Below are 11,403 nucleotides of genomic sequence, written 5' to 3' on the forward strand. Positions count from 1 at the left end.
CTTTCCCTAACCCTTCATTTGAGATTGTAAACCTATTCACTTTGTTATAAAGCGGAAGCTAACACACCATTGTAAAGCAATTATACTCCAATGAAGATGTTAAAAAAGAAATAGGGATTATTTTCTACTGCCAGGAGACCAGCAGAAGAATTTCAATGGCTTTTAAAAATGTCTTGTGGCCTTGGGACCATTTCTTTAAGCAAAATACAAATAGAACAGATAAAAGCAAAATCTGACAGAATCAAACCTGTGGGTACCCTCTGAGTGGCCTTGAAGGAACATGGTTTGAAAACCATTGCATTAGATATTGACAGTTATAATCAGCAGAAATTTTTGATTTATAAAGATTATTTATAACATATTAGGTCCTCCCCAACTCCCGTGTCTTCTCCATATTATACCCTTTAATACAGGTAATGAAACTGAGGTCTTGACATATGAAAAATGGGAGGTAGTATGATAGAGCAGTTAAAACACTCAGTGTGTGAGACAGGCTGGGTTTTAAATCCTGGCTCTGCTGTCTGACTAGCTGTGTTATCCTGGGCAAGTCAAAGAACATTTTGTTCTCTCAAAGTCCTTGTCACTCTAATTGGCCAAACAACAGTGCCTACCTGATAACACAATTAATGCTGGACCTGGGCAAACCAGGTAAGATGATCCATGCAGAGAGGCGTAGTAAATGCCCAGTGAAGGTTAGGGCACTGCCATCGTTGTCAGATTCTGTGGTTGTCGTTTGTCATTGTTCTTATTAGGAGGGGCAGAGCTGTAATGTAAACCTTTGACTCTTTCCACTGTATTTGATTTGCTCTCTGGATTTTCTGCTAAAATCCAGTAAGCTATTTCTAGCTACTGTATTTACTGCATGCTAGAAAATGACGTTAATGTTATACCTTTTGCTTCAGTGAAACCCGTGTGGAAGATGAAGAGGGTCTGTACGACTGTGTTTATGGGGAAGACGAAGGTGGCGAAGTGTACGAGGACTTGATGAAGGCAGAGGAGGCGCATCAGCCTGTAGGACTTTGACTTGCCTGTTTTTTAAGTTACTCTGAGTATCTTATTAGGAAAGTGATTATTGGAAGGACTCATTAATATAATAATTAATAAAATAAAATAATATTTATGTTTTAATTATACTAATTATAAAATAATAGCATAATTATAATTAATACAATAGTTATAATTATTTATGTAACTTCTGCTGGGATCGTTGTTTGTTTTTCTTTTCTATCTTGCTTACAACTCTATAACCATGACTTGTTATTCTGAGTATTTTATTAGGAAAGTGATTATTTGAAAGACTAATGAATACAATAATTATAATTAATAAAATGAAATAAATATTTATGTTATAAGTATATTAATTATAATTATAAAATAATAGCATAATTATAATTAATACAATAATTATTTATGTAACTTCTGCTGGGATCTTTGTTTTGTTTGTTTTCTTTTTTATGTTTACTTGCTTGTAACTGTATAACCATGACATGTTGCTGCATTTGGAGACATGTAAACATGACGTTTTACAGTTCAGAACAACCATAGGAAATCTCTGGTCTAAATCTCTCAGTTTACTAGTAAGAAAATCAAGTCTAACAAGTAAACGGCATTCCACACAGCTAAATAATTGCAGAGTGGCCATAGAACATAATTTCAGGGGATCATGAAATTATATTGTTATGAAAGGAAATCTCTTGCAAAGCAGGTAAATCTACTTTAAGTTTGATGTGGCATAAAGTATAGGTTAAAGAATATTTCTTCCTGTTTGTTAGGGGTTGATATGAGATATTTTTGTTGTTGTTGTTTGTTTCATTATAGGTCTCCTAGCATTTTTTACTATTTTATAAACTTAGTTGCAGATATTGCTATAGTCAACAGCAGCCCACAAAGCTTTATCTGCATTAAAATATCTAAAACATTCAGAATTACTTTGAATGATTTTCTCATATATAATTTGAAATGAAAAATAAGGTCAGTTGCTTATGCTTTAATTAACATTTTCTTTACACAAAAGACTTTCTTCATCAGCTGGGTGGTACTTTAGGTTTTTTTGGTGCTTTGATGAATTCGCTCAGCTCTCTTGGACCTCTTGCATTTAATAAAGGGCCGGCGGGTTGTCCGGTGCCCACATAGGGGACAGTAGCTTCTGTGGGATGGAAACAAGTTGGCTGGCCTGTGTTCAGTAAACGTCATGAATGTGTGCTTTAACCCACTGCACTGACGCCTGCGGCAGCAGTTTAAGAGTATTTTAGGTGATGGAGTATCATTTTAGGTGATGGAGTATCGTCCATACCCCTTTAATTATCAACTGCTTTGGGCACCAGCAAATTCTTCATTGTCTTTCCCAAGGACCGTCTTCACTGAGCTTACGGTGCTGGGCTGTTCATGTGGCCCACGGTAAGCAGTGATGATGATTGAACGCACAGGGCCCTTCTTGTGCATTTCTCAGGGTGTTAAGCACGCTACACAGGTTATCTCATTTACAGCTCCTTGGGCTGGGTACTGTAATTCTGTTTTATAGATGAGAAAGCCGAGACACAGAGAGATTAGACAAACTAATAACAGCAAAACTGGTTCTTGAACCAAATTCTATCTGATCCCCCAAACTTTGATCATCCTACTATGTTCTACTGCCTAGAGTCTTAAATAGTAAGAGAGCCAAACACCAAGATGTTAACTCTTGAAAAAATATTTTAAGATTTTTTACTTACCAAATATCCTTTTATGATTTTTGCAGTTATTTCTACAGCACTTGTAAAGTATGCTGTACTTTAAGAAAACTGTATAAGACCGTTCATGATGTTTCCAGATTCAGTAACATTTATAATAAAATAGATGTTTCAGTTTAAAGAGAGTATACTCAAAAGTATATTTTTAATTATCTAAAACTTTTTCATTTACATTGTTCAAATTCTTTTAAAAAGCAAAGATCGTTCACAAATGCAGTTAAATGTATCTTTTAGTTATGTGTTTTATTAGAATGGAACACTTAAAAAAATCAATAATTTTTATTTCTTTCTATCTTCTACTGGAAAGATTAATACATGAATTTGATTAAATAATGTTAATTTGAAAATTCTAATTGTAGAAATGTCCAGAAAATGACATACGAAGTTGCTGCCTAGCAGAAATCAAGCAGACAGAAGAAAAATATACAGAAACATTGGAGTCGATAGAAAAAGTAAGTCATCAGGTATCATTCTTGATGCTCCAATACTGCCTTGCTAATACCTTAGGCTCAGTGTTTCTACAGTGTCTGCATATTCTGATTTTTCAGCAGAACTTTGGGTTTAAAGATCTCAAAGCAGATTTACTCATCCCACAATGATTTATTGATTTCTTAGTATGTGAATGGCACTATTCTAGGGTCTGGGGGTATAGCAGTCAACACAACAAAGCTCTAGTTCTCATGACATTCTAATGGGAGGGTTTATAATTTAAGCAAATGAGTATGCCAGATGGTGATAAATTCTCTGAAGAAAAATAAGGCAGAGGAAGGGGGTAGTGAGTGATGGGGGGAGGCTGGTGTTACCTTATATAGAGTGGTAATGGAAGGCCTCTGTGGTCAGATCGTATTTAAGCAGACAGCTTTGTGAATGGAGGGAGTAAGCCATGCGAATATCCCAGAGTGGACGATCCCTGGGAGAAAGGCCCTCACGTGGGACAGTGTTCAGTGTGCTTCAGGGAACAGCAACAGCCCAGGAGGCTGAAGCAGAATGAGTGCAGGGGAGCAGTGAGATCGGAGACTTGGTGAGCCCCCAGGTCACAGGGGGCATATAGGAGCACCTGGCTAAAAGCTAGAGCGTTTTGAGTAGAAGAAGTGATGGGATCTAATGTAAGTTTTTAACAGATCATTCTGACTCTTGTCAGGCAAGGGTGGAAATTGAGAAAAATGTTAGGAGGATATCGCAATAATTAAGTTAATGGAAAATGGTGGTATTGGTTGAGGTGGCAGGGAGTGGTCAGATTCTGAATAAATTTTGAAAGTAGAGCCAAGTGGATTTGATGATGGATTAGGTAAAGGATGTGTGGAAAAGAGCAATCAAGAATTCTAGGTTTTCTGTTCTTGTTTTTTTTTTTTTTTTTTGGCCATGTCACATGGCTTGGTTTGTGGGATCTTAGTTCCCTGACCAGGGATTGAACCCTGGACCCACAGCAGTGGAAGTGCAAGAGTCCTAACCACTGGACTGCCCAGTGGGAATTCCTAACAATGCTAGGTTTTTAGCATGAGTAACTGTGTAAATGGTGAAGATGGTGACTGAGATGGAGAAGGACAGGTGTAGGAATCACGAGTCTGTTGGGACTTTACTAAATTTGCAATATACCTATTAGCTTCCAAGGGGATGTATTGAGGAGGAAGTTAGATGTATGAGTCTGACATTCAGGGGAAAGGCTGAACGGATGTATAGATTGGGCCATTATCATTATGCAGTGGTGTTTAAAGCCATGGCACTAGATGAATCACCAAGGGAATGGATGTTGATAGAGAAGAGGTTTGAGGTCACCTCTGGTGACTTCCACATTTGGAGGCTATAGGAGAACGAGAACCAGGAGAAAGTTTTGGAAGTTTAAAAAGAGAGATGAAGGCGTGGAAGAGTTGTTTAGGAGAACGAGAGGGTAAGTGTACTAGGATTATGTAGCATTACAGGCTCATTTAGGTTTTGTGATTATATTTTTAATTAGCTATCAGTGTAGCTTCTGTTTAACTTCTTAGGTATAGGCACAAAATATATGGCAAGCTAGATTTAACCAGGGTTTTCATTTTTCCAGAATGAAAGAAGAGAGGGTAAGGGTACTTGTAGGGCAGTGATTCTGATGATGGCTCGTGGAATGTAAACTGGGTAAGAAGGGAAGTGAGGACATGAGGGATGTGAGATGGTCAGGGGATTGGCAGACCCAGTGGGTTGGAGAAGTCCTTGGAGAAATGAGCTGTAAAGGTAGGAGGGTAGAGGTCAGAGACTTGCTTGCTTCAACTTAATTCTATGGAGCATATGCAGTTGTTGGTAATGACAGGGTCTTGGTCTATGACCACAAGAGGACCTGAGCTAGGATGGGGCACAGATTATTGGAATACGAGGAACCGAGAGGCCAGGCTATTGGAAGGACCATCTGCACAGATACTGATACGACCAAAACTGAAGATGGGAGTAGTAATGGACAGAGATATGGTAGACCAGGAACTAAAATTCTCAAAGAATGAAGGGGAATGATCCATAAATTGTATATGCAAATTATTGATCTCAGGGATCTAGAATCTTCACAGAGCATTTGAGGGATGTTTTGAATTAGTCCTCAAACATATCTCCAGAAGGTTGCCATTTTTTGCCAGTTCGGCCAGTGGTGTTCTCTCTTCTTTTTTTTCTTACTTTCAGAAGGATTTATAGCCCAAATCTTTTATTTTATATTTTAAATGTATTAACTTGTATTTATGTCTTTATATCTCTGTTCAAATATAGAATCTTTACGGTAGAGAAAATAGTTTCTGCTTTTTTCTTGGTATTCATAATACTGATTAACTTTCAGTAATATTTATTGCTCATTGGTGAAAAACTATTATATAGATTAGGATAAGTTGTGCTTAATTATTACCCCTCTCTTCTCTCCTGGTAGTATTTCATGGCACCATTAAAAAGATTTCTGACAGCAGCTGAATTTGATTCAGTATTCATCAACATTCCTGTAAGTAAAAACATGCTAGCTAAAATTGTGGTACACTTCTATAAAATCCTCATTTTCTTATTGGGCCCCTATTTGAACATTCTATTGTATTTTTAAAGAATTTTAACCCAATTTTCTGTCTCCTGAGTTCTTATAGTCTTATTTTCTGGAAATAACTAGTAAGTCATATTGTCAACCGAAAGTCAGAATGTATGCTGAACGCAAAAGGATAAGGTTGATGTATTATACTTAACTGCTTGTCACAACAAGGTAGTCTCAGTTAATCCCTGGTGTTACGGTCTCTTTCTCTTGTGGGAATCCCCTTCTGCCCCACTCCCTGCTCTATTGTTCTTTCAGCCCCCCAACCCCATCTTACAGACACTGTCCTGGCTCCATCTGTCTCCTTCACTTCCCTCCATCCCTACACTTCCTTGGCCTCTGCTTTCTGGTGTTTTATGCTTCTGGTTGCATCAGCCTAAACTCCCATTTCTGAAATACACTGCTTCTTTATGATATAACAGTCTTTTATTTTTTTAATAAATAAATTTATTTATTTATGGTTGTGTTGGGTTTTTGTTGCTGCGTGGACCTTCTCTAGTTGTGTCGAGTGGGGGCTACTCTTTGTTGCGGTGTCCAGGCTTCTCATTGTGGTGGCTTCTCTTGTTGCGGAGCACGGGCTCTAGGCGCACGGGCTTCAGTACTTGTGGCACATGGGCTCAGTAGTTGTGGCTTGCAGGCTCTAGAGCGCAGGCTCAGTAGTTGTGGCACATGGGCTTAGTTGCTCCGCAGCATGTGGGATCTTCCTGGACCAGGGCTCGAACCTGTGTCCCCTGATCTTCCTGGACCAGGGCTCGAACCTGTGTCCCCTGCATTGACAGGCGGATTTTTAACCACCGCGCCACCAGGGAAGCCCGATATAACAGTCTATTTTAATGGTAAGATGTGAGGAGCTTTTCTTCACATTTACATAGCATTTCAAATTTCAGGGTACCTTATTATCTGACAGTCGTAAAAGGACATTTACCCAAAAGCATAGAGGCAAGCCAAATGCAATACCATGTAAGGTCTTTCTAGGCAAGATTCAAGTTCTTAGACCTCTAGAACTGGCCTCAATTTTTTTAATTTTCCCTTTAATATTTATTTATTTATTTAATTTATTTATTTTGGCTGTGCTGGGTCTTCGTTGTGGCACACGGGACCTTTGTTGCAGCAAACGGGACCTTCGTTGCGGCATGCGGACTTCTAGTTGCGGCCTGCATGCGGGCTCTAGTTCCCCGACCAGGGGTCAGACCCGGGCCCCCTGCATTTGGAGTGCAGAGTCTTACCCACTAGACCACCAGGGTAGTCCCTCAGTTTTAATATGTAGCTCTTATATACAGTATATAAGCTTTTATGTACCGGCTTGCTTGTATCACCTGTAAAGTCTCTAATATTTTGATTCCTTTATATTTAGTGTTGCTTTGCACCAGTTTAGGTATGGCATGTTGTCCTTGTTCCTGATTTTGGCCAAATGAAGACATTCTTATTGATTTGTAATGTAGAAGGAAGAAAAAGATCCCAATATCAAATGAATATTTAGCATAAAACAAACCACACATTTTAGGAAGATGAGGATCTTAAACCACCTAAATACGCTCACTGTAACTTAGAACCCATTTGACAGTCCTTATTCTAACAGCTTTTCCATGCTCCTCAGAAGAGTGACAGGGCCAACATATTCATGTTTCGCTTAACACCTCCTAAGGAAGGGCATGCCCTGCATCAATGTGTGCTCCAAGGTACATGGGAAGAGATTCTCCATGGGAGAATTGGCACCTTGATTCAGATCTCCTCATTTCCTGGCTGTGACATGTATTTTACTGTCTGACCGAAAATTACTTGCTTATCAGGAAAAATGTGAAATTCTGTCTTTTGAGTTGCCCTAGTAAACTGCCTACTACAATTTATTTGCTGCTTATTTATGACATTAGTTGGCTGGTTTCAAGTAATTTAGTCTGATTATTGTTAGCTTAGCTCCAGGACACCACTAATTGACCAAAGTACAAATCTATATTTTTATGTCTCGAGGACATGAATCATTACTTTATCCTGTCAGTAAAACATTAAGCACTTGGATAGTTTTATTTAAAAATTTAAAGTGATTATAAGATGAAACTGAACTGTACATATTTTTATACAAGGAATAAATTACCCTTTAATAACTAGAGAGAGAATTTCTTTTTCTACAGGACACTGACATTTCAAGTCAGATCTGAAATTGCTATTTTCCATGAACATGGCCTGTCTTTCTCCCCCTCTCTCCCTCCCCTCCCCTTCCCCTTCCCCTTCTCTCTTTTCTCTTCTTTCCCCTCCTTTTTCTCCTCTTTACTGATGGTAGCAAGTTTATATATTGAGGGTATTCAGCATATCCTTGAATGGCAAGTCTGGCAGCAATAGGGATGCTGGGCTCTGGGTGATATTTTTGGTTCTGATTCCTAATTTGCTTTGCCACTGTTTTCTTTTCTAAGGAACTTGTAAAAGTTCATCGGAACCTAATGCAAGAGATTCATGATTCCATTGTAAATAAAAACGACCAGAACTTGTATCAAGTTTTCATTAACTACAAGGAAAGGTAACTTTTGGATTTTAAATTTTGTGGCTATTAGTTTGTAATTATAGTGAGGGTTAGTATTAAAATTGCTCATAAGTAGCTATTACTATGGTTCATTAAGATACTGTCTGGGCAGTAATTAGAACATGGGACAGTTAATTTCTGTGTGGTGGTTGATCTCTATATGTGTATCAGGGAAAAAAATAAAAGAAAAACAAAAAAAGAAGGGTTCAGACTTTTGCATTGAAAACCAGAAGGTGCAGGTTCTGTCACTCTTGAGTCCTGTAGACTTCAGGAAGTCATTTTAACACTCTGAGCCTCCTTTTTTCCATCTGTAAATGTTAGGGGTAGATTATCTGGTACGTAGTGCTTTTTCCAACTCGAATACCTTATAATTCTGTATTTTGGAGTATTACATTCACAGACAAAGTCAGTTTCCCTTTCTGAATTTGAAAAAAATCTTCTGAACAATTCACGTGAATTGTTAGAAGTACCAAGGAATTTTGCTTAAAATATAGCGCTCTCTTTTAAAATCAAGCACTATAGTTCCTAGTACTAAGAAGTAGCTAATTAATTGCTTACATCAACATTAGATAAATATTAATATAGTAGTTTTTTTGTTTTCCAGTAGAGGGCTAAAAGAAACAATAACTTAACCGGGCTCTTTGCAAAAATCAGTATTACCCCAGAGATACCCTTCCTGAAAGCAGGTTCAGACCCCATGCAATATGACTTATCTCCCAGCCAGCACAGCTCAGCCCTCTCATTCCCACTTTTCAGATAATGTATTTTTCTTAATTAAAAAGGGGGAGGGAGTAGGAGGTTTATTAATGAGTAGAGTTGTAAGTAGTGATTACAGTGAAACAGTAGTAGAAAATAAAACTGTTCCTGAGTGAGCGTGAACAGTGTAAAAGTTGATCTCTAATAGAAACTTGAAGAGAAGTTTTTAATTTTGTTTTTGATTATTATATGCACTCAAATGATATTAACAGTCATTAAGCCAGTTTGTAAAATCTACCTGCTATAAAAACATGCATGGAATCAATCCCATTCAAATTTGGAAATTAAAAATTGTCATTTTTAATACCGTAAACATGAGTGACTTTCATTCTATAACTGTATGGGTGGTGTGTCTTAAAAAGAAATGAGAAAGCTGAGGTTCAGAGAAATTATGAGTAATCTGCCCAGGGTTACCTGGAAAGTAAGAGGCGCAGGACGAGTGAGATTTGCTTTGGTTATGCCTAACTGTGGTATTAAATACGTGAATTTCCTCTTCCACTTTATTCTTGCCTTTTTGTCCTCAGATTTTTTCCTCTCTCTCTTTTCCTTTCAGGTTGGTTATTTATGGGCAGTATTGCAGTGGAGTGGAGTTGGCCATCTCTAGTTTAGACTACATTTCTAAGACAAAAGAAGATGTCAAACTGAAATTAGAGGTGCCTGTTTATTTTTTGTGTGTATATGACAGAGTAAAATAAACTAAAAACAACATATTCTTTTCATGATCTATGCAACAGCAAATTTCCATGAATTCTAAGTGTAATTTCATAAAATATTTTAATATATAGCTCTATAAAATAATAATGTTGCAGTAATAATAACAGTAGTAAGATAGAAGGTTTATGGCTTTTTTACATGCATTATCTCATTAGATCCTCATGACTTTGTGAGATACATACAATTAATTTTTTTATCTTATGGTTAAGAAAGCCAGTGTTCAGAGAGATCATGAGTAATTTGCCCAGGGTAGTAAAAGGTACAGGATGAGTAAGATGTATGTGAGATAATATGTATGTAGATGTAAACTGTTTACTAAAAATATAAGATATTGGGACTTCCTTGGAGGTCCAGTGGTAAGACTCTGTGCTTCCAGTGTAGGGGGCGTGGGTTCGATCCCTGGTCAGGGAAATAAGATCCCACATGCTGCGTAGCATGGCCAAAAGATATTTAGGGGAAAACGTATAAAAAGGGCATGGATATTGCTCATAAGAAGGCAAGACAGGCACACATATGATGAGATTAAGTAGTATGTGATAAGCACTCATAGTCAGGGCTCCATGAGTAAGACTGAGTGATCACTTCAGTGTAGTTAGACTGCGGAAGATTTATCTGAAGAGGGAGCATTTGAGTTCGGTCACTGAAGAATGAGGTGAGTCTTGATAGATGAGAGTCCATGTAGGGCATTCTGGAAGAATTAGTATGTCTTGACCAGAAGGATCAGGAAAGTTTGAGAAATGGCAAGTAGGTTAGTATGAATAGAGCACATGGTAACAATGGAAAATAAGTCTGGAAACTGTGTTAGGTCATTTTTTTTTTTTTTGGTACATCTTCCCCCCCCACACACAAGAAGAGTTTGCACTTTCAAAAAAACTTTTGAAAAATGATTATTTATATGTTATATGAATTGTCATCTCAAATATATTATCCATATGTATGGATCTTCTTAAATTTCAGGTAGAGATGTATAGTCAACTCTTCTGTGTGTGGCTTGGTTGGCTCTCTCATATCCTCCTTGCTGCTCTTTGTTGGGTTTAGCAGTGAGGTGGGGTGATGAACAGAGAAGAAGAGGTAGATGATTTGCAAATCAGAACCCCTTCACTGTTTAGCATATCTGGTCTGATTTAATAAAATCATTCCCACAAAGGGGAGCTATTGGTGAGAAAATTTGCACATCAACAGACTACCAAGTAACTGTACTAATTCTATATCATGGATCCTTCTTTCTTACCTCTCACAATCCCTTGATGATGCAGATCTTATGGCTGGAGATGGTTTGAGTCACCACTAAGTGACATCCTTACAGCCTTGTTAGCTTAAAGGGCCCCTGCTCCTCTTTGGAGAGCAGAGCCTCGTAAGTCTAGAACTATAAGCCACCTTGACTCAAATTAAAACACAATGGTAAGATAAAAGTTAACAACTTACACAACGACTTCCTAATAGAGCTACCATTTAGGCAGTTTTTTTTTTTTTAAATAAAGATATATAATTCTGGTTCAAGAGAGGAGTCAGAAAGTGGTCAATCAAACCTGCATTATATTCTCAGCATTATATGCATGTTACTCTCCCTTCTTTCAGACTCACTGTCAAAATCCTGCCCAGTGAGCATACTCTAGAACTCAAGAGATATAGTTTCTGTAGTCACTGTAAGTCTTAGGGAA

At 37.8% G+C, this 11,403-nt stretch overlaps 1 protein-coding gene across 2 annotated transcripts in view; it reads left to right on the plus strand.

Annotated features, from left to right (window-relative positions):
• The window catches only part of VAV3 (vav guanine nucleotide exchange factor 3), a 399,772-nt gene that overhangs the window by 187,404 nt on the left and 200,965 nt on the right, over positions 1-11,403 (plus strand). For both annotated transcript variants that reach the window (XM_007449344.1, XM_007449345.1), the window contains exons 5-9: positions 903-1,011; positions 3,089-3,181; positions 5,611-5,679; positions 8,166-8,269; positions 9,582-9,681. In XM_007449344.1, the coding sequence (XP_007449406.1) occupies positions 903-1,011; positions 3,089-3,181; positions 5,611-5,679; positions 8,166-8,269; positions 9,582-9,681 (475 nt within the window). The remainder of the gene's footprint in view (positions 1-902; positions 1,012-3,088; positions 3,182-5,610; positions 5,680-8,165; positions 8,270-9,581; positions 9,682-11,403) is intronic.

This window comes from Lipotes vexillifer, unplaced genomic scaffold (assembly GCF_000442215.2).
Source record: "Lipotes vexillifer unplaced genomic scaffold, Lipotes_vexillifer_v1.1 scaffold393, whole genome shotgun sequence".
In the NCBI taxonomy this organism is placed as follows: Eukaryota; Metazoa; Chordata; class Mammalia; order Artiodactyla; family Lipotidae; genus Lipotes; species Lipotes vexillifer.